Source organism: Vulpes lagopus, chromosome 19 (genome assembly GCF_018345385.1).
Source record: "Vulpes lagopus strain Blue_001 chromosome 19, ASM1834538v1, whole genome shotgun sequence".
NCBI classification, from domain to species: domain Eukaryota; kingdom Metazoa; phylum Chordata; class Mammalia; order Carnivora; family Canidae; genus Vulpes; species Vulpes lagopus.
Genome location: NC_054842.1, coordinates 11,962,118 through 11,984,683, shown reverse-complemented (window position 1 = coordinate 11,984,683; position 22,566 = coordinate 11,962,118). Strand labels below are relative to the sequence as shown.

General features: G+C 44.3%; 1 protein-coding gene across 3 annotated transcripts in view; it reads left to right on the top strand.

Annotated features, from left to right (window-relative positions):
* The window catches only part of SEC22C (SEC22 homolog C, vesicle trafficking protein), a 29,811-nt gene extending 12,179 nt beyond the window's left edge, over window positions 1–17,632 (top strand). For 2 of the 3 annotated variants that reach the window (XM_041734473.1, XM_041734472.1), the window contains exons 2-7: window positions 207–415; window positions 4,462–4,625; window positions 6,528–6,707; window positions 8,904–9,022; window positions 10,212–10,277; window positions 12,662–17,632. In XM_041734473.1, coding sequence (XP_041590407.1) covers window positions 234–415; window positions 4,462–4,625; window positions 6,528–6,707; window positions 8,904–9,022; window positions 10,212–10,277; window positions 12,662–12,862 — 912 coding nt within the window. In that variant the 5' untranslated portion in view covers window positions 207–233 and the 3' untranslated portion in view covers window positions 12,863–17,632. The remainder of the gene's footprint in view (window positions 1–206; window positions 416–4,461; window positions 4,626–6,527; window positions 6,708–8,903; window positions 9,023–10,211; window positions 10,278–12,661) is intronic. The other variant, XR_005984632.1, reaches the window with a different exon arrangement.
* The last annotated feature ends 4,934 nt before the right edge of the window (window positions 17,633–22,566 follow it).

The following is a 22,566-nucleotide window of genomic DNA, read 5'->3' as shown; positions in this document are numbered from 1 at the left end:
GGTGAAGAAGAGACAGGAAGGAAAATGAAGGGAGAACGAGAGGGAGCAACTAACATAGCAGCAGAGGCCAGGAAAGTAATTCTACAGGCAACATTTGCAGTTCCAGTGTGGGTGAGGGTGAAACAAACAGAGGGACATTTCAAGGGCAGGGATGCCTCTGTCACCATCATCTCCCCTCAGTAACAAGATGACCTTGCTTTCTCCAGGTGTCCTCATGACTTCCCCTGCAGACCATGTCTATGATCCTTTTTGCCTGTGTGGTGAGGGTGAGGGATGGACTGCCCCTCTCAGCTTCCACTGACTTTTACCACACCCAGGATTTTCTGGAATGCAGGAGACGGCTCAAGACTTTAGCCTTGCGACTGGCCCAGTACCCAGGTCGAGGTTCTGCAGAAGGATGTGACTTCAATATACAGTAAGCAAGCATGTTCACTTTCGTAAACTTTGGTTTGCTTTTAACCATTATGTCAGGGTAACATGAGGCTGATCACACAGCATGCTGAGTGGGTCTACTGTCAGACAGTGGTCTGAGGTGGTATGTATTCATGGCCACAGAATCAAGGGAGCATGATTGTTCCACCCCTGCATGGAGCATGCTGCTCCCACTCCTGCCCTTCTGTTAGTGGAGTGCTCATTAGCATCAGGAGCCCTGGGTTCAATCAGGTTTTTTTTTTTTTTAAGATTTTATTTATTTATTTATTCATGAGAGACAGAGAGGCAGAGACATAGGCAGAGGGAGAAGCAGGCTCCCTGCTGGGAGCCCGATGCAGAACTCGATCCCAGGACCCCAGAATCATGCCCTGAGCCAAACCACTGAGCCACCCAGGTGTTCCTCAGTCAGTTTTCATGCGTTTAGTTTGATAGTTTATTCTATCAATATCTCTATCTTAGATGGAGCAGGGTAGAGTCTAGATTAAAAATCAGGGAAGGAAAAAGATAGAGTGGGAAAGCCAAGAAAATAAAAGACTATGGTTCTTGCCTAGTTTCTCTTTTATAAATTTTTCACTTTATAAAAAATTTTAGATTTTAAAACTTTTCTTATGTAACAGGAGCAGGGGAATGAATAATGAGCACAATAGGTCCCTTTTTTGAAGGAACTCATGAGGGAGCAAGAGCAATATCTAACTAAATATAATACAGTGGGGAAAATGCTCCAGTGGAAATAGGAATCAAGTGGTTCCAATAATCCTAGTAATAGTGGCTAGTGTTGTTGAGTGTTTTCTATATGGCAGACAAATGCTAAGCTGTTTATTGGCTTGTGAGGTGGGTAAGAGTATTCTACCCATTTTACAGAGGAGGAAAGTGAGGTTCAGGGATTTAGCTGAGGTTGTCCTGCTATTAAGTGGTAGGGCAGGCAGCTGGGCCCTGATGGTTGCTCTTCATGTGTTATACTGTTTCTTATTCTAGGACTTAGAGCAAGAAGCCATTCTATAGAAGGTATCAGGGGCTAGGCAGGTTTTGAAATATCAAAATGGCTTGTCATAGATTTTACATCCTTGTTTTCCATTATTTAGGCCCTCACTGACCCAGTCCCCTTGAATGTACATTTTTAGTTGACCTGATAAGGTGGGGTCCTTTAAGGGGATTTCAGCCTCAGAATCAGAAAAACGAAAGGAGAAGTCCAGGCTTGGTAGTGTGGTCAGGTGAGAAGGGATGGGCCTAAGGGGGTGCCAGATGGTAAGTACATGCAGCTGTCACCCTGTGCTGTGGGCTCTGGGTGCTCAGGACCAAAAACAGCTGTGTCTGCCTCCATTAGTGGCTCCTTTCTCTGGGTGCCTGAAACCACCTTCCTCGATGTCCCTTCCTCATTATGCTCTGATTATCTAACATCCTTTGGGAACTTGGTGCTGAGCTGCAAATTGGAAACCTTTTCTCTGATTAAAAAAAAAAAGGCTGTGACTTCAAATGAAATTCTGGGTGCTTCAGTAGTTTTTTGAAAACTGGAATGTAGCTTTGTGCAGTGGCAGTATCATAGCCAATGAAAACTGGAATGTAAAATATTCTGTTCATTCATATTTTAGATGAAATATTCACAAATATTTCCCCCCGTTTACCATTAACAAATTAAAACAACAGAAATCGGGGATCCCTGGGTGCCTCAGTGGTTTAGCGCCTGCCTTCTGCCCAGGGTGTGATCCTGGAGTCCTGGGATCAAGTGCCTACATCAGGCTCCCTGCATGGAGCCTGCTTGTGTTTCTGCCTCTCTCTCTCTTTCTGTCTCTCTCTCATGAATGAATAAATCTTAAAAAAATAAAAATAAAACAACAGAAATTTATTCTCTCACAGTTCTGGAGGCCAGAAGTCTGAAATCAGGCAGGGCTGCACTCTCTTGAAGGCTCTAAGGAAGACCTTTCTCGTGCCTCTCCACTACCTCCTAGTGGCTGCTGGCAGTCCTAGTCATTCACAAGAGTTATCCAATCACTCACTGTCTTCTTTTTTACATGGCCTTCTACCCTGTATCTCTGTAATGAAATTTCACACCAGTCGTTGGATGGAGGCTACCCACATATATTATAACCTTATTTTATCTTGATTGTATCTGTAAAGACTATTTTTAAATAAGTTCATTTTCACAGGTACTGGGAGTTAGGACTTCAACATACCTTTCTGGGAGATGCACATCAGCCCTCAAATAGGGCTCCTCTTTCAAAAAGAAGTGCCCTCATCCTAAAAAGACTTAAGCCCTCCTGGAAAGTTCCTCATATAAGGAGGAGGTTATCCTTTTTTTTTTTTTCAATTGACAGAGTTTTTATATAGAGACTTCCAGTTATAAAAGGATGATAGAACAATATAACCTAAAAACTCTTTGCCAGAAACATCCTGAAATGTAGGTAAATGTACATGAAAACTTGTTTTATTATATTTTATTTTTTTAAGATTTTATTTATTTATTCATGACAGACACAGAGAGGGAGAGAGAGGCAGAGACATAGGCAGAGGCATAGATGCAGGACTCAATCCCAGGACCCCAGGATCATGCCCTGAGCCAAAGGCAGATGCTCAACCACTGAGCCACCCAGGCAGCCCCGAAAAAGTGTTTTAAATGTGTAGCTGAGCTTGAAATGAATTCCCAAAGTGTCAGAAACGAGGGGAACAGGAAATCAGGGTGCTAAGCGTGTGAGCTGACACTGAGGCTCCTGGGTAATCAGGTAATCACTCAAGCTTGGGGCTTGAGCCACCCAGGCAGCCCCGAAAAAGTGTTTTAAATGTGTAGCTGAGCTTGAAATGAATTCCCAAAGTGTCAGAAACGAGGGGAACAGGAAATCAGGGTGCTAAGCGTGTGAGCTGACACTGAGGCTCCTGGGTAATCAGGTAATCACTCAAGCTCGGGGCTTGAGTTTCAGCACCCGTAAAGGGAGAGGTCTTTGGGCTTGTGTAGGGTGAGGTGTTGGGACAAGACCCATGCATGAAGAAGGGATTGTTGTCAGACGACAGCCCTGGTGGAAGGGTGATAGGTGAGAAATAGCTGCTCACCAGTACAGGAGTTACTCATCTCTACTTGGCTTTGAATGGCAAGGAAAAATAAAGTCTTATCTAAGAAACCAAACCCTACTTCTGTGCCTTATGTAGGATTGGAGTTTAAGTTTATATTCCCCATGGTCTAGGAATTCCTAAACCAAGGTTCAATTATCAGTATTGGTTCCAGACTGATGTTACTCCTGGAGTAGCTGGCCAAAGCGAAAGGAAAACCACTGTGGAAGGAGTGTGCCACAACTCAGTGCTTGAGAGATTCTTACAGGAAAAGAAAAGGTCCACACTGGTGCCCTGTCACCAAAAATTACAGAACACCAAAGGAGATATTCTATAATGAGTGGGAGTCCATAGACACCACAGAGAGAACTCGAGTCCCCAGAACTTGAAATGATAGCACAATGACAGTCTGAAAAGCAGTCAATAAAGGAAAAAAAACTGCATCAGTTTTATGAGACCAGAATAACCCCAATACCACAACCAGATGGAGACAGTAAAAGAAAAGAAAATTATAGGCCAATCTTACTTTGCATAAACAGAAAAGTCCTAAGTCAAACATAAGCAAACTAAATCCAGCAGTTGTGTGTATGTGAATATGTACAAACTTACCACCCAGAAGGCTTTATTTCAAGACTCCAGGATAATTTAACATTAGAAAGCTATTGATGTTGATTAAAGAAGAAAAATATTTTGCTCTATAGATTCAGTGAAGTCTGGGGCTATCCCTTCTTAGTGGAACGTGCATTTCTCGTGCGGGAATCAAAAAGAGTGATCACGCACTAGCAGTGGCAAATAACTGCTATTTTAGAGAAAGCACACAAAAGACACAGTGCCAGGTAGGCCCGCTAAAGAGACACTATACATGCAGCAAATGGCTACAGGGCTGTTCAAGGCCAGGCAGGTGCCAGCTCAAGCATGCTGTGTCCGAGTATGGGGTGGGAGTACAGGGGTCTGCTCCCCGGTAATGGAGATGTTGCCCTTTTGTTTCAGTTTTTCTTCTTTGCGGGATGTGGCTTGCATGGCTATCTGCTCCCGCCAGTGCCCAGCAGCCATGGCCTTCTGTTTCCTGGAGACCGTGTGGTGGGAATTCACAGCTTCCTATGATACCACCTGCATTGGCCTAGCCTCCAGGCCATATGCCTTTCTCGAGTTTGGTTTGTAATCCTCTTTCTTACATATCATTCTCTCTTATGGCATTGTATGTGTAGGATTGATGGTTTAGATTTGGCTTTGACAATCAAAGCAAATCCTGGAGGTGCTATAACATGTCACTGGAGATCAACCTGGTACCCTGACATTTCATAGTGATTGAAGTGGCCCAGAAAGCTTCATAGTTTAGCACTGGCTTTCCATCTCCTCATAGACTGTGAGGCAGCATTGGGAAATGGTGAAACCTGTCTTGGTTATTCACCATAGTCCTCTGAAGCAGGGGTCAGCAAACCTGTGGTCCAAGGGCCAGCTGCCTGTTTTTGTAAATAAATTGGAATGCAGCCTATGCTTATTCTTTTATGGATCGCCTGTGGCTGCTTTGCCCTTCCGCAGAGTTGAGTAGCTGTGACAAAAACCATATGGGGTCTAGAAGCCAAAGGTATTTACCTGGCTGTTTAAGAAGATTTGCCAACCCCTGCTCTAGAGAAGTATTACTCAAAAGGTGGTATGTGAACCTGTTCTTCTGTCATGAGGTAGGTACAGAAAAATGAGAATAATGTGTTTATTCATTCGTACAGTAATTTGGTATTCCTGCAGTTTTTTTTTATTGCATTTTATCAAAATATCTACAACCAATATTTTTACAACCATTTGGAAATAAGAAAAACTGGCCCTTCACTCAGAGGTCTGAGGCATACTGCTTTGGAAGAGGATAGGTTTTTTTCCTAGACCTTGCCAGAGAGGCCTTGTAGAGGCTCAGAGGCTTTAGAACACAGCCTGATAATTAATAGTGTATGCTCTGTTTTTCTCAGGTGAGTCAAGTCATTCTGAGCTCTTGGGAGAACAAGAGTTGAGGTAGGAGGTGGGGGGCATTCTGTGGTCTCTGTGTAAACAGCTGCTTTCTCAGCACTCGGTAGGTGCCAAGAAGTGTTGCCCCATGCGCTTTCTGGCCTGATTGCCAAAGCCCTCATACTCCCTCATGTGGTCCACTGGCTGATGCATTTCTTGGTCACCCAAAGGTGCTGGGAAAATCCCTGGCACACAGGTCTCTGCCTAGACCTGTAACACAGAGCAGACGTTCTCCCCAAGTCTCCCTGTGAGGCCTAGTTCACCACTGCTCTCAGCCCCACTTCCTCCTCCAAAGAGGGCATGCTAGCCCCAAACACCACAGCTGAGGCATCCCTTGACTACCAGTTGATAGCAGCTGCTGACTCTGTTCTTCCCTCCCCCCTTCCCCGGCTTTGCATGTGCCTTCTAAAGTGGTGTGCTTGATTTGACAGCAGACCCTTCCCCAACATTATGTTTCTTCACTGCTGAGTGAGAGGCAAATATAATAGTAGCTGTTGTTATGTGTGCATTAGGCATTGTTTTGCTTTGCCAATATGTATGAAGCTCTACTTCAAATACTTATTAAAACTTGGTACTGGCTTAATACTAAGAAAAATAAAAAAGCTAAAACCAACCTTTCAAATATATCATCTTAGTTTGCACAACATATTCATATTTACTTATAATTTTTTCTCACATGCCTTTTTTAGAGGTAATTAGTTCAAGAATAACTGTCTCCCCTTTCTAAGCTTTGGAACATTCTGTGAATTGCCCAGGATTGTACTATCAGTAGTGGCTAAGACTCAAGCCCCTATCCCTCGACTCCCTCATCACTGAGGTTCTGGAAAGCATTACTGCTTTCTCTGTAGACACTCACCTTTTAAGTATCATGCACTGAAGAGATTGATGAGACCAGTAACGTCATATAGTAATCATTTGACCTTTAGGTATACCTCAACACTCTCAGAATCTGGCTGACTTACCAGCTTGCTTAGAAATGTAAACTTCATTTTGCTCATACTGTTCTATAATACCCATTCCGAAGCAAATGTTTAACTTGGGTTGCTCTCTTTTTACAGACAGTGTCATTCAGAAAGTGAAGTGGCATTTTAACCATATAAGTTCCATTCAGATGGACAGCAGCTTAGAAAAAATTCAGGAGGAGCTGGAGTTCCAGCCTCCAGTAGTTCTCACTCTGGAGGACACAGATGTGGCAAATGGGATAATGAATGGTCACACACAGATACACTTGGAGCCTGGTAAGTGGTTTGCTGTGCTCTTGTGTCAGTGAAAATGAGGTGACTTTAAGTATTTCAAATGGACATTGTTTTTGTTTTTGTTTTGTTTTGTTTTGTTTTTATCAAGGAGGTGTTTTTTGAGGGTGGATGTTTATAAAATATGTGGGGAAAAATATGGACTGATCCTGTTTCTAGGTGACTGTCAAAAAACACTTTACTGTTATGATAGTGAGTTGATCAGGGGAAGGGGCAACTCTTATAATGAAATTCAGAAGAGTGACTTGGCAGATTGCTTAATCAGGATGAAGTCTACTAAGTTTAAATATAAAACAGATGCATTCTGTTTTGCTGGAAGTCACTTACTAAACTGTAAGTACAGATTTGTACATGCTCTGTTTCTCTCCCTTTCCCTCTCTCTCCCTCCCCCACTTTCTATTTTTCCCTTTAACAGTGAGTCCTTATCTTATCACTTAGTGAAATACTGCAAATCTCCAATGAGAAACAAACCCCTGCCCTCCCTGACAGAGGGAGGGAAGGGCCTTGGGGATGAGAGTGTACAGGGTCAGAGCTAGAGTTCTAGTGCTGTCATTCTGGTTCTCCATGAGCTGTGGGGATGTCCCTCTATCCCTGTGGATTTCTGAGCTGAGTGCCCTGGCGTTCTGTGACTTAGTCTGGCATTAACATCATTAGCCACTCAATACCCAGCATATAACAAAGCATGCTTTTTTTGCATTCCTTATTACAATTACACACAAACCAATTTTCCATGAAAGTGGTATTTACATTTTAAACATTCTGTAATGGTGTAAGAACTGAATCCTTCTTTGAAATAGTTATCTATGCTATAACAGTCTCATTATTTTAACAGTTTTTATACTAAACTCATTGTTTGATCTTTAGAAGTGGTGTATTAAAATGTTCACATTTTTTACTTAACTTTGTGTTTTGATTTAATCTATTTCAACCAATACATTCCTGGATTGGCTCTCATGCCAATCAATAAGTTGTAGTTTATATTGGGGATCGATCGACTTAACTTTCATAGAAAGAAGAATGGGTAGTTGAGTGCCAAGCCGCTTCTTTTGCCTTATGTAAAGATGGGGTAACTTTGTAATATGTATTTTGTTTTTTAACCACTTAGACAAGAGAAACAAAATCCAGAAAATGTCAACTTGCTTATTTTTCTAGGACATTTTACTGTGGTTTGACTCACCCTATTGTCCTGAGGCTAGAATCTTTACAGGTAGCATGTTCTGTTCTAACAGGAACTTTGATAGCTCAGTGGAAAGTCTAACAGACTAACAATAGGCATCAGTTGGGTTGTGGCTAGATATTTATATGTGTGTGCATGTGTGTATGTGTATGTAGGAAATGTAAGGACCAGAAGGGATGATTGTAAAAGATCATAGTAAGAGAATGGGGGTGGGGGGTGGGAATCACATTTAATTGTATGACCCAGAATCAGTCTCAGCAGGTATCTTTGAAGAGAGAATGATCATTTATTTGTTAGACTTCAGGAGACAGCTTATAGCTCAAATAATCAGTGATTCCCTCCTCTTCCCAATTATTTTAGAATTTAAGAAACTGTGTTTGCTGTAGATTGCTCCAGAAGCACAGGAGACACTGAATACTGTCCTAGTTTAGAAGCTGAGAGTTGAAGTCTATGATAGAAATGCTGTCAGAGTTTGACAACCAATTTACAAATAAAGCCATAAATTGCTTTAAATCAGAATTTCTCAACCTAAGCCATATTGACATTTTGTACTGGATAATCCTTCATTTCTGAGGGACTGTCTTGTGCATTTTAGGATGCATAGAAGCCTTCATGGCCTCTACCCAGTAGATGCAGTAATACCCTGTTCACCATTGTTGACAACCCAAAATGTCTCTAGGCATTGCCAGATGTCCACTGAGGGGCTAATCATTCATGGCTGAGAACCACTGCTTTAAATAGAAAGAAAATCAGGCCTTGAAAAACCTGTGCTTACTCAGAGAAGGACCTCTTTCCGAAAGAACTCACTTAGGATTCCCAGATCCATTCTGTCCTTCATTTCTTGCCTTTTTTGCTAACAGCAGCTGCTTTTAATTAATATGTTTGTAATTCTGTGTTTATCATACTGAGCTTTTTATTAATGGAGGTCTAGTTCATGTCTCTGTTGATTTTTCTTTCATATAGAAATTATTTTCACTAGACACTTATTTTTTTTAATTGTGAAGCTCCTAATTTTCGAATGGAACCGGTGACAGCCCTAGGCGTCCTCTCGCTTATTCTCAACATCATGTGTGCTGCTCTGAATCTCATTCGTGGGATTCACCTCGCAGAACATTCTTTACAGGTAACCTTTTTTATTATAGTTTAAATTGAAGGACCTATGATGGAAGAAACTGGTAGAGATACACTTTATAAGATTATTATGCACAAAGATTTCAAAAATTTTTCATTAAAATTTGATTTTTATGTTACAGTTTATTTTTTATAGTAGGTTGAACAGATATAAAACTTGCTCCTTTGTATCTGTTGTCCTAGAAGCCAAAGGGGCCTGCCGGAGGAGTGGGTGAGAAATAGCGAAATAACATGTGACAAGGACACCTGTGGGGCCCCAGGAATCACTCCAGGGGCTTAATTGCTCAAGAGCAAATTAGGTTCTCAGACCTTGAAGTTCAGGCTGTTTCTCCCTTAGGAAAAGTTGCCCCCTACTCTGATTTATATCATGCAGATGACACTTTCCCTATGTCTTTGTCAGGGGACTCTAGCACAAGGAAGTTGATTTGCCAGCCTGCTCCAATCAAAGCAGCTTTCTGTTTCAGTGGTTTTAAAATATATTTTTAAAATTTTTCAAGTACTTAAAAACTCTTAAGTATAGAATCATTGTGGGCATAAACAGATAGATAGTGCTTTTAAAAATAGAGCCATAAGGCTCACACCTACAACTGTGATTGCTAAGGTCTGAAACACAACTGCTGTTGAGTCTCAGGAGACTTGTGTAGACTGACCTGTGTGGAGTGTGTTACCACATCCTGTCTTTAGCCAATGTGTGCTGTGGTTCCCACTCTTATTTTTTTTTTCCCACTCGTATTTTTTATGATTATTCACACCCAGATACTTACCAAGTGTCTGTATGTACTAGAACAGATGTCTGGCCCACAGGAGGGTAAAGTAGAGTATGGTGACATCACTAGGAAGGTAGCAGTATCTAGGAGGTGGGCAGAATTAGGGAAGGTGAAGTGAAGTGCTGACAGATGAGTAGGATTTTAAGAGGTAGTTGTGTTCAGGGGCATTCCAGTTTGGGGCTTAGCTCAGATCCATGGGGACACGAGGGTGTGTGGTGTGTGGTGTGTCCAGGCTGTTGAAACAGTTGCCTGTCAACTCCCGGTTCTGGTATATAAACAGGGAGTTAGGTCTCCCCAGCCAGGGGTTTTGTATTCTCAACCATACCAGAGCGAATGAGGTGCAAAGCGCTTCATCTCCTAGTGTTTCTTTTCATCTGAATATTCATTTCTTTTTGTTTCCTCTGTCCGTTTTAGGTTGCCCATGAGGAAATTGGAAATATCTTGGCTTTTCTTATTCCTTTTTTAGCCTGTATTTTCCAGGTGGGTGAAACATTGATATTTTGGTGAGTGGGTTGAACCCCATGGCCTTATTTTGTTCTTCTGTTGGAACCCTCAACATGTTTCTGGATGTGGTTTTGTTCCACCAAGGCATGCCATGGACAATGCCATGGCCTTATTGGAAGGACCTTAGGCCCATCCTGCCTAGTCATCTCATTTTACAGAGGAAGAACACCAGGCTCAGAAAGAGAAAGCCACTTGCCCTAGGCCACAGAGCCTTTGACAATGGCTGAAAAGAATCCAGGAATTTGGACTCAACTCCCAAGAAGGGAGGGATGTGATTACTGTGGGGATTGAGTTGGGCCTGATTAATGTGAGGTAAGGTCTTACCTATTGTCAGGGCAGTCCAAGTATAGAAACATCCTTCTGCAGAAGTAACAACTATTTATATGTGCTTTTTTTAAAAGAACAGGACTAGGTTAAAAGAATATTTCTTAATAGTGATGTCATTTGACTCAAATCTGTCCTTAGGAACTGAGACAAACATTACAACATTAACTAGTGGGCTTTGATTATTACTTAGTTATTTTCAAATAAGCTGCATACTTAACGGGGCTTTTGAATCCCCTATAGGCAGAGTTAATTCTAGTAAAAAACTTTAGTTTTTTAGTAAAATTCTAGTAAAATTCTAGTAAAAAACTGTAATTTTCTTTCCTCATCCTCCTCAAAGGCTAGGATTTTAGGGCTTTCTCTACATTCTTAAGCCTTTTTTTTTCTTCTTTCAATTAAAATTTCTGTTTTTCAGGACACTTCCTCTCTCTTCCATATCCATCCTAGAATGGTCTATTTTTTTTAATTTTTTTTTAATTTATTATTATTATTATTATTTATTTATGATAGTCACAGAGAGAGAGAGAGAGAGAGAGGCAGAGACACAGGCAGAGGGAGAAGCAGGCTCCATGCACCGGGAGCCCAATGTGGGATTCGATCCCGGGTCTCCAGGATCGCGCCCTGGGCCAAAGGCAGGCGCTAAACCGCTGCGCCACCCAGGGATCCCCTATTTTTTTTTTTTTGTAAGAATAATATAATTGTGCAAAAAGAATTTGTCAACCCAGGACTGAAAATGCACTCATTTTTGAGAAATCAAGTTTCCAGAACCTTCGGTATTGCCATTTGAGGTGCCCTAGAGCCTGTATTTCAGGGCCATGGGGGTCTTACCCCTTGGCCTCTGTTCCCTCAACTGCATTCGTACTTGGATAGCTCTTTCAGTGGGGAACTCTCTCCTACTCATTGGAGACTGAGCCTTTGTTGAATTGCTCTGTGTTTTGAGGATGTGCTTGTTTTTTTCTCAAGACTGAACCAAAAAGCTACTTTTTTCCTTTTGCAGAACAAGACTGACCCCTTTTCTTATGATAACCCTATACTAAATGTTGGCCACTCTCCCAGCTATGAGACTTTTCCTGGTGTCAGAGATGTTTTTATTCTTCTTTATTTATTTTTAAATTTTTTATTTATTTATGATAGTCACAGAGAGAGAGAGAGAGAGAGAGAGAGAGGGAGGGGCAGAGACACAGGCAGAGGGAGAAGCAAGCTCCATGCACCTGGAGCCCAACATGGGATTCGATCCCCGGTCTCCAGGATCGCGCCCTGGGCCAAAGGCAGGCGCTAAACCGCTGCGCCACCCAGGGATCCCAGAGATGTTTTTAAAGACATGATAAGGGGGATGTCTAGGGAACACTGGTTCCTGATGTAGTTGTAACTCAGGAAAAACAGATAGTAAAAGCCTGGGCCCTTTCACTGGCTTACCTGCTTGTCCTGACTCCTCTGAAAGAAGAATCCGGCCAGAGGCCCATAAGTCTTTTTTTTTTTTTTTTTTTTTTTTTAGGCCCATTAGTCTTATTGGAGTGTATGCCCTGGCTCTCTTTCCCTTAGCTGCATCTCTTCTTTCTCCACAGCCTACAACTAGGGCATTTCTCTCTGTATTTATTAATTTTTTTAAAGATTTTATTTATTTGAGAGAGAGAATGCATGAGCAGGGTGAGGGACAGAGAGAAGGGAGAAGCAGACTCCCCCCTGCTGAGCAGGGAGCCCAATGCAGGGCTCGACTCTAGGACCCAGTGATCATGCCCTGAGCCAAAGGCAGATGCTTAACTGACTGAGCCACCCAGGAGCCCCCTATCTTAAGTGTTTTAAAGAGTGTCCTGTTCTCATTCCTCCTGTGACATCTGTTTCACTTTTCTTCTCTCTTCTGAATCTCCACTTTCATCCAGTGATTAACAGCACTTTACCCAGCATGTCCAGGCTCCATTGTAATGAATTCGGTTTAATAAGCAAATGTGCTTGCAGGTGCAAGACGTGAATCTTGTATCCGACCTATGGCCATTTTGTCATCTCTGATTGGATTGTCTCTCATGATGTCGTTTCAGTGTTATTTGTACCTGTTCTATAGTCCAGCTAGGACTATGAAGGTGGTGCTGCTGCTGCTCTTTATCTGCCTGGGCAACATATACCTGCATGGGCTGAGGAACCTCTGGCAAATCCTCTTCCACATAGGAGTGGCTTTTCTGTCTTCATATCAGATACTGACCAGGCAGCTTCAGGAGAAGCAGGCTGACTGTGGAGTTTGAAGGCAACACTGTGTGATTGATGGATCTTTTGGCTTTCTTAAGAGGGTCATCTGTATTTCCCTTCTGGCTTCTCAACCTCACCTCAAGTTTCCACCCTTGAAGTTCCCTTCGACCAAACCTGGCTGAGACCGAAAGTTGGGGATTTTTAACAGGTGCAGTAGAAGGCACGAGGTGGCTTGATTTCCCAGTCCTGGTTTTGTGCTGAGCGTTATTGCAGAATCTCCAGGTCAGCACATCTTAGGACAGCAGAACCTGGGGGCTCACTCACAAGGAGCATTATGGAAAGATCAAAACGGAATTGTTTTGGTCTTTTAAACCGAATGATGCAATAAACCACTAGATTCATTAACACTAGTTTTAGTAACTGGCGATTGTCTCTGAGGAATCACTTTAAAACCCATATCAGCTTTTCAGTCTAAATGCGACTTGGTTTTTTGTAGAGGGTCAATACAGGGTGAATTAAAAATTTTAAAATATGGTTCAGAAATATAAGCTAGATCAATTTTGTTTACATTTTTTGATAACTTAGGTCTGATATGATACCTTTAGAATATTTAAATATATTTTGGATATAAATTGAACTTATCTTCATTTAGGGAAAGGACAAACTTAAGCTGAGAAAATGGTTAAGAAAAATGAGTTTATTTAATTTATATATAACTTTTTATGGTGGTGGGGCCGCATGGGTACAGAAATGTTTTGTATTTATTTGCAGGGTATATCTGAACATCTTAAAAATTGAGTAACCAGTGCTACTGGATCATAGCTTATGAGCTTAAAAACCTGAGAATTTCAGGATTCTCTGCAGTGGGCCACAGACTGGAGTAGGTGAATCACATGGATTCACATACTGGTATTTTACAGATGCAGGTGGTATTAAAAAAAAAAAAGAAAAGCTGTTGTCATCAGCCTTGTACATGGCAGCTGAGTGCCTGTCATTTTAATGATGATCAATGCCTGACCTGTGTACCTGTTCTAGAAAGCCCTCCCAAATTAATTGCTTTCTGCGCCTTTCCCATTCATCTTAATTAGATCGAGGGCCTCATTCTTTATGAACAGGAGTTAAGTAGGTGTTAACTTTTTTAAAGTTTCCTAAAGATATAATTATATCTTTGCTCTGCGAAGTTGCTTTTCTTCTCCCATTGTCAAAATAGTTGATTGGTCACAGCTTTCCAAAATGTGGCTCTGAGTAAGATCTCTTAGGTCTCCAGAAATTTCAGCCTGGGTTGTCCAGTAGCACTGAGGAGGCCATATTGCGAGTTTGCCCTTTGGATTCTTCTTGGTTGGAATTTGAATAGCTCAACCGCAATTGCATGGGGTATCAGGTTGAATTATGTGGCCTTGATAAATTAAAAAATCTGCTTTGATAGCTTTTAAAAGTTGAAAACCATTGCAAGAATTATTGAGGATGTGGGGAAAGCAAGAATATAATTTTAGGGAATTCAGTTGTACTTGGTTGTTATTGTTAGCGCCTTGCTATTGAGCTACCTTGATGTCACTTTAAGAAAAACAAGTATATGTGACTGGAAACTGTTGGGAAAATGTTGCCACAGTCGTTTCATTTTCTTACAACTTTCTATTTTCAATCAAACGAAACATCTGGATGTGAAAGGTATATTGGCAGCATCCTCAAATGTCAAGTTCACAGTTGTCTCTCCTTTTTTTTTTTTTTTTAGTTGTCTCTCCTTTTATCCTGCACCTGCATAATTTTCTGCGCACCCAACAGGTGAATCTAAAGGTTTTCTGGGACATAATTTTGAAGAGACGGTAAAATAGAATGGGAAGCCAAGGACTTTAAAAGTTGATAAGAGCAGCTTACAAGTGAATTGTGGTTTTTTTGGGTTTTTTTGAGCCCGAGTGTTATTGATATCGCCGTGTTGCCCTGTATCCCCAGATGCTCATGTTCTTGGGGTCTGAGCCTGTGATCCACATTCAGCAGGCAGTAGAGAACCATCCCTGAAAAGGAGTCCCTCCTGGCCGATGCTTCCTGCACTGGTGGGGATGTTTCTACACTTGGTTGAATGTGGTTTTCATCCATAAACATCTACATTGATTGAATTTTGCAAACAAAAGGGAAAAGGTACATTAGACATTAGACAAACAGGACAAAAGGTACATTAGACAAACAGTACAAAATAGTGACCACATACACATTGTTTATCTAGAATCCAGCTTGAAAGAAGCCTCAGCTCACTGGAGGAAGAGACAAGTGATAGGAAAGAAGTTCTGGGGATATTGTCCAAGGGAAATCCCAGGCTTGGGGTCGACCTGTTCAGGCCTGGAGTTTTGTGGCTCCCTGTGTCATATCATCCTTGTTGCCAGAAAGCTGGCCTCCCATCGCAGGAGTCATCCTCACTACCCCACAGGCTCACTGTTCTAGCACTTTGTTTTCTCAGTGATATCATGCTACTTGCCCAGCTGACCTCACAGGGATAGATCTGGGAATAGATGAAATAATGTTGAAAACAAACCTTCAAAGTGCCTTCTGCGATCAGATGCTGCAAGATCTTGAACATTGGAGTACATTATTCCCATCGATTGTATCAGGCAGGGAATGTGGCTCAGTGCTCTTGACCAGGGTTTCCCAACCAAGGGGCCAAGACCAGAAGGGTTCTCCCTTCCCCAAGCATGCTGGTCAAAGAACCATGCAGACTCTGGTTTTCATTTCCCTGGGCTAGTCCTACTGCGATGAGGGTCATTCCTGATTTCTTTTTCCTGGGTGGAGACAATCAGGGGCATGTTGGGGGTGGCACTTCTCAGTATGGAGGCCCCATTGCTGGCAGCAGGAGGAATGTGACCGAAGGCCCCTGGTTTTGCTTCTCAGGCCTGCACCCCTGTTAGCTGTGAACTCTGTTGTAGGCACTGTGAAGCAAAGCCCACCATTTTTAAAGTTCATTAAGGGGTGGGAAAAAGGGCATCAAGAGATGAAAACATTCAATCTCATTTCTGTCACCTCACCTTAAGCTCCCCGTTATTTTCCTAGGTGCTTCCCATTCTCTAGGACTCCTCTGCCTCTCCCCATGTCTGTCCCACACATTCCAGCCCTGGAGGCAGAGGCTGAAACTAGAATCTCCAGAGGGATGAGAAGGCCACCTTTACTTGTAGCTGATGGGGTGCGTGCAGGAGCTTCAGAGTGGGAACAGATGGCTTGAGGCCCAGCCCTTTTCCTCTGTGCCCCCAGGAACTTAAACACACACTTAGGAGTCTGTGCTCAGAGAGAAATGGCACTTTGGTGGTCAGCACCGCTCAGAGTCAGCGGTGATAGCCAGCAGGACTGGCTGTTTGGGGCGCAGCGAGCAGGGCACAAGTGAGTGGCAAAGCCAGGGGCCCTCAAGTGGCTGCCCCTTGGCAGCTGGGGCAGTTGGGACCGCATACTGCACCCTCATCCAGGGCCGCTGCGGGCTGTTTCTTGAAGGAGTCAACCTCTCACTGTAACGTGCAGGATAGGTGGCCCTCTGGCGCCTGCTGCTATGCGCACACAGCAGCGCAGGTGAGGACCAGCAAGCATGGCAGTGTTTGCAGGGAATCAGATGCACGCCCCCTGTTCTGGTGTTGCTCACATTCCAAATGTTCCTACTCAGAATCTGCCCAGGTACAGAGAAGCTCTGCTGTGTGCTCTGTTAATGGTGGAGGAAGAGAGAGTAGATGTGCCCTGGAGAGATGGAGGAGGCCTGGGGATCAGCTTGACCCTGAGCTAGGGGTCCTGTGCCACTGTGGGCCAGTCCTGCCCAGGGGCCCTAGTGTCCTCAGCTGGCAAGTGGTGGCCATAAGCTGCCTCCCCAGCATGCTGTCATGAAGATAAAAGCCTGGTGGAGGAGGACACGGAGTGAATCCCTCGTTCATGTGCAGGTAGAGAAAGGCTTTCACCTGATGCAAGGCAATTCATGCTCTAGGCAGCACAGTGTAGCCATGTCTTCCAGCTTTTACAAAAAGGGGGCATTTTCTTGACACTGCAATGTAAACAGACTCATTCTTTCACTTTCAAAGGCCATGTGGCCTCTGTTTCCCCTCCTTTAACCTGCCTCTTGCTCTCCAGTCACAGAGCTCTTGGTACTGTTGGCGTTGGGCCCTTCAGGATCCAGGGAGGCCAGTTCTGCTGGTTGGACCAAACCTCAAGGGCCCTCCCACATGAGGAGAGCTCTGATCCTCCCATCTGGGAGCAGTGATGTCAGACCTCTGTTGCTGGGGAAACGTCTTGGCAGGGAACCTGTGGAAAAAGGCTTGTCAGTAATATCTGGGAATGGCCGGATATGGAAACATCTGCCCGTGTGTACCGACAGAGCTGCTGTCCACAAGCGCCTTTTATTTAGGATAAAATGATCAAATCCATTGTTCTTCTAACCTGTGCTTGGTACATGTGAGCTTCTTTAATTAACCCTTATGTGATTCTGGGGTTACTTCAGAAGTATTATTTAATGGATTATTCCTATGACTTGACCCCCCAGAATTCGGTTTTATTTAATAGACTTTTCTACTAAGAGTATAAAGACTGAGGCTGATGTAGCCAGGGCAAAACCATTTATTTCACATATTCATTCTGGATGCTTGCTGTCCATGTTGTACTAGCTTCTTACTGTTTTCATGTAATAAGAAAGATCTATTTTGAATAAACAACGGGTATGTTTTAACAAACTCTCACGCAGTCCTAAGGCCTAAACTTGTGTTAATGTATGTAAAGAATATTGTATAGCCATTTATATACTATGTATATATACGTTAAATAAGGTGGCTTCAGAAGTGAGAGGAGAATAAATCTAAGGTGCTTATTAACTTGCGTGTATGCGTGTCAAAAATTCTGAGTGACAGGTCTGTTTCGCTAGAGGCCGTGATGTGGGCACGGCATAACGGAGGGGGGATGTTGAGAGAAGTGGAATTCAGGTCCTCCTGTCCAATGTCCAGACAGGCGCACCGCCTCAGTGCTTACCACTAATCCCTAGACTCTGGAACACAATCATGGGTCCAGGAAAGACCTTGGGAAAGCCAATTTAGCAGTCACAGAGCAGCCCTGGGGGCAGGGAGGCCTGCCTTCCTTGCAAGCTCTGCTCCTGCTGATGTATATACCTGTGAGCCAGCACTTACCTTGCTCTAGGCTCTGAGCTCTGAGTCCCATCTCCCAGGACAGCGCCCCGCCACAAAATGGCCAGCAGGAGGCGCAGCCACCAGCCAGTGGTCAGGCTCGGGCCCAGGGGACTGCACCCTTTTGCAGAGGACCTTTCTACAGCAGCTGTCCCAATTCCCAGAAAGGAAACACACGCACCAGCCTCTCCTGCCTGTATCCTAAACACACTGGGGGAAGGCATGCTCCAAGCTTTTCTCCACCATCTGTCCTGAGCAAAAAACTTTGGGGAGAGGGCAAAAGCTTCCAAAATAAACACTAAGTTCTCGGGTTCTGGGATTTGGGAGTTGACAGAACCTTTGGACACCACATAGTTCAACCCCCCTGTTGCTCGAGAGGGGAAGCTGAGGCCTGTCTCAGGGAGCCAGTGACTGTGCAGCCACTGTCCCCTGGGCTGGGGAGAAGGTACTGTATGCATCAGTAGCACCGCCAAGAGGAATAGGGGATCTTGGCCCATGAAAGATCCCCTTTCTGTGCCAGGAGGGCTGGGTGCCAGTTCAGGCTGATGAATTGCCTTCCTTTTTCTTGGGCTCTCCCTGCTAATGGGGCCAGGGAGCAGGAGTGCTGTGTGACAACTGCCAAACATCTTTGAGTAGTGCCAGTGGAGGAGTGAGTGCAGCTGGCAAGGTGGTTCTGCAGTCAGCTCTCAGATGTGACTGAGTTGGATGTGCGAGGCAAAAACTGTTAAGTTCAATTGAAGAACAGGAAAGAAAGTATCTTTGTGATCTAGGATGGAAAAGTGCTCTTAAATAAAAATGCTAGTGGTGCAACCCTGAGGCAAAATGATTGATGAACTTCACTATGTGCAAATAAGGATGTCCTGAGCAAAGTTAAACGAACGGGAGATCTTTAGAATGTCTGAAACCAAGAGGGATTACTATATCAGCAATTCTTGTAAGTCAACAAGAAAGACAGCAACCTCAGTAGAAAAATGAACAATTTGCAGGAGAGAAAACCCAAAAAGCTAATATGCATAAGAAGGTGTTTAAATTCATTAGAAAAGACCCAGAGAAATGCATATTAAAACAACAGCAAGATATCACCTTATGCATATTAGTTCGGCAAAACTTAGCTGGATGGCACCAAGTGTTGGAGCATGTGAGAAGATATAGGACTTCATGCATGGGCAGTCTGAAGGGCAACCCCACAGTCATGGGCTGTACTGTGCCCTACCCCAAATGCATATGTTGAAGTCCTGACCCCCACCCCAATACCTCAGAATGTCTGCATTTGGAGATAGGGAGAAGGTGGTCATCTGCAAGCCAAGGAAAGAAGCCTCAGAAGAAGCCAACCCTGCCAATACTGAGATCTCAGCCTTCCAGCCTCCAGACCGTGAGAAAATAAATCTGTTATTTAGAGGTACCTGGGTGGCTCAGTTAAACATCCGGCTCTTGGTTTTAGCTTAGGTCATGATCCCAGGGTCGTGAGATCGAGTCCCATGTGGGGCTCCTCTGTGGAGTCTGCTTGAGATTCTCTTTCTGCCTGTTCTGCTTCTGCTCTCTCAAAATAAATAAATCTTTTAAAAAAACTTCTGTTGTTTAATCCACCCAGTTTGTGGTACTGGGACGTGGTGGCCCTGACAAACTAATATGGCTATCTCCCCAAATGTAGTGTGCACACACCTCATGCTGTGGTTACTTCACTCCTGGTTCTATGTCTCTGGGAAATGCTCACACAGGTCCTTAAGGGGACATGTATGAAGTTAAATTTTACAGAAGCATTGTTTGTGTTGGTAGAAAGCAGTCTTTGTGAAGATGTGGTATACATAGGCAAGGGAATATTACTCAGCCATCAGAAAAATGAAATCTTACCATTTGTACCTGATGTGGTTGGAACTAGAGGGTATTATGCTAAGTGAATAAGTCAATCAGAAAAAGACAATTGTGTGATTTCACTCATATGCGTAATTTAAGAAACAAAGCAGGGGCACCTGGGTGGCTCAGATAATTAAGTGTCTGCCTTCAGCTCAGGTCATGACCTCTGGGTCCTGGAATCAAGCCCCACTTGGGGCTCTTGACTCATTGGGGTGTCTGCTTCTTCCCTTCCCTCTGCCTCTCCCTGATGCTCCTGCTCTCTGTCTCTCTCTCTCTCAAATGAATGAGATTTTAAAGATTTTAAAATCTTTTTTAAAAAGAGGAGCATAGGGGAAGGGAGGGAAAAATAACACAAGATGAAATCAGAGAAAGGGGGTAAACCATTAGAGATTCTTGATCATAGGTAACAAACAGAGTTGCTGGGGTGGGGGGGAACGAGGTAACTGGGTGACGGGCATTAAGGAGGGCACGTGATGTAATGAGCACTGCGTGTTATATAAGACTGATGAATCACTGAACCCTACCTCTGAAACTAATAATACACTATATGTTAATGAATTGAATTTAAATAAATTTTTTTAAAAAGGAAGCAGCCTTTGTGTCTACCATGGGCAGATAAAGTGTGCAGGCTCAGCATGGAGCACCACACGGCAGGCAGGCAGAAGTACCGGATTTAGATGTAATGTAGCAGCATGGATGGATCTTCAAAATGTTGAGCCCAGTAGAAGAATAACATTTATATGATTAGAAATACATGCTCACAAAATGATAAAGTATTTTGAAGAATCTGTTTTATTTATTTTTTTTAGATGGAAGCTTTCTTTTTTGTTTTTTAAGGATTTTATTTATTTATTCATGAGAGAGAGAGAGAGAGAAACGCAGAGACCCAGGCAGAGGGAGCAGCAGGCTCCATGCAGGGAGCCCGACATGGGACTCGATCCTGAGTTTCCAGGATCACACCCTGGGCTGAAGGCGATGCTAAACCACTGGGCCACCCAGGGATCCTGAAGAATCTGTTTTAAAAGATACATGTTACATACATTTGCACGGTTGCCTGCAAGGGGCCTGGAGCATGGGAGTTAGGGATTAGAGATAGTAAAGAATTTGAAGAAAAGCGAGAATTCTCGCTTAGAGTCAGCAGTTAGGTGTGAGAGCCCTGGGTGACCGGGGGGCCTGCACTGCCCCCGGAGGTCTTGCCCTGGCTGTGCCCAGGCCTCACTGGGCTTGAGGCTGAGAAGACCTGGCTCTGCGAGGCTCTAGGTCCAAATGCTGCCAGAGCGTTTGAGCCTCCAGGCTTTGCCAGTGGGCGAGGTCGGGGAACCGTGGCCGAGGCCAGGGCCTATCATGGTCAGGGAAGACTTCTGGAACACGTTGGAAAGGGGAAGGGCAGAAAGCACAGAGGAGGGATCTCAAGAGAGGAAAGTACATGGGTGAGCCAGCTCTGGCCACCGGGGACTCCCTCCTTCCCAGATTCTCACCGTCTGACCAGTAGTTTCCTGGCGGAGACTCTTTTCCCACATGAGGCACTCAGCTGAAGGACTGTCACAGGGGATCCTCAGGGAGAAGGGAACAGCTGCAGGAGGGACAGAGGTGCCCCCAAGGCGAGGCCTTCCTTCCTCCCACCCCTGAGACAGCCTGTTCTGGCCACAGAGTTGACAGACAGCAGGAGCCTGGGGAAGCCGGATGGGACTGGGTCTGGGAGGGTGAAGTTAACCAGGACCACCATCGCCCCGAGGGGTTATTCTAGACACATCTTCTGAGGCCCCAGGGGTAAGAGCAGGGGCCAGAAGCAAGGAACACAGGGCTAACAGCAGGATGAACTTTCTCACAGGGCTGGCCAGCAGGGCTCCGGGGGCGGTGAGCACGCCCCTGCGAAGGTGTGCAAACGGAGATGCCACGTGTTGGGTGGGACCTTGGAGCATGCTCCAGCCCCGTCTCGGAGGCCCGACGTCTGTCTGGGTGCTGGTGTCCGTGGGGACATCTGCCTATCTCCTCTAGTGACCCTCGTGGCGTCCATCCCATGGGGCGAGCCAGATGCCAGTTGCAGGAAATAGCCTGTGCCAGCTCCTGTTGGAAAGAGTAAATATTAGTCTTTTCAAGAGCTGCCTGTTCTCTGTCACTTGGCACCATAGAAGACACTGGGCTGGGATTTGCAGGGGTGGGGGAAACCTCTCGGTTCGCACACCCGGATGGCATCTGTGGGCCTGACTGGTTGCTGTTGCAATGGAAGGCCCAAGAAGCAAGGTTCCCCGTGTCCAGGCGGGCAACCCCTCCTGGTCACCCAGGGAGCAGCGAGCCCCCGGCCCCAGTATGTGTCTCTTCACGTACTGCTCAGGCTGCTGCTGCAGAGGCAGGGGCTACAGGTTTTGACCTGGATCTTAAGCTCTTGAGCCGTGGCTCTGGTGCATATAGTTTACAGTCCTCTAATTTTGCTGCCCTACTCCATTCTCACCTCTTTGGGGAGAAGTCCTCTGACCACCCCAACTCACAGAGAACCCCCCCTCTCTAGCCCCTCATCTGGCCTTCTTCCTTCTATAATTGTCCTCATTTATTTTTCTGTGAGCATCAATAGTTATTTTTTATATTTTATTATTGGAGTATAACTGGCATACAATGCTAGTTTTAGGTGTACCACCTAGTGATTCCACAAGTCTTTTTTTTTTTTTTTTTTAAGATTTTATTTATTTACTCATGAGAGACACAGAGAGAGGCAGGGACATAGGCAGAGGGATAAGCAGGCTCCTTGTGGGGACTCCATCCCAGAACCCCAGGGT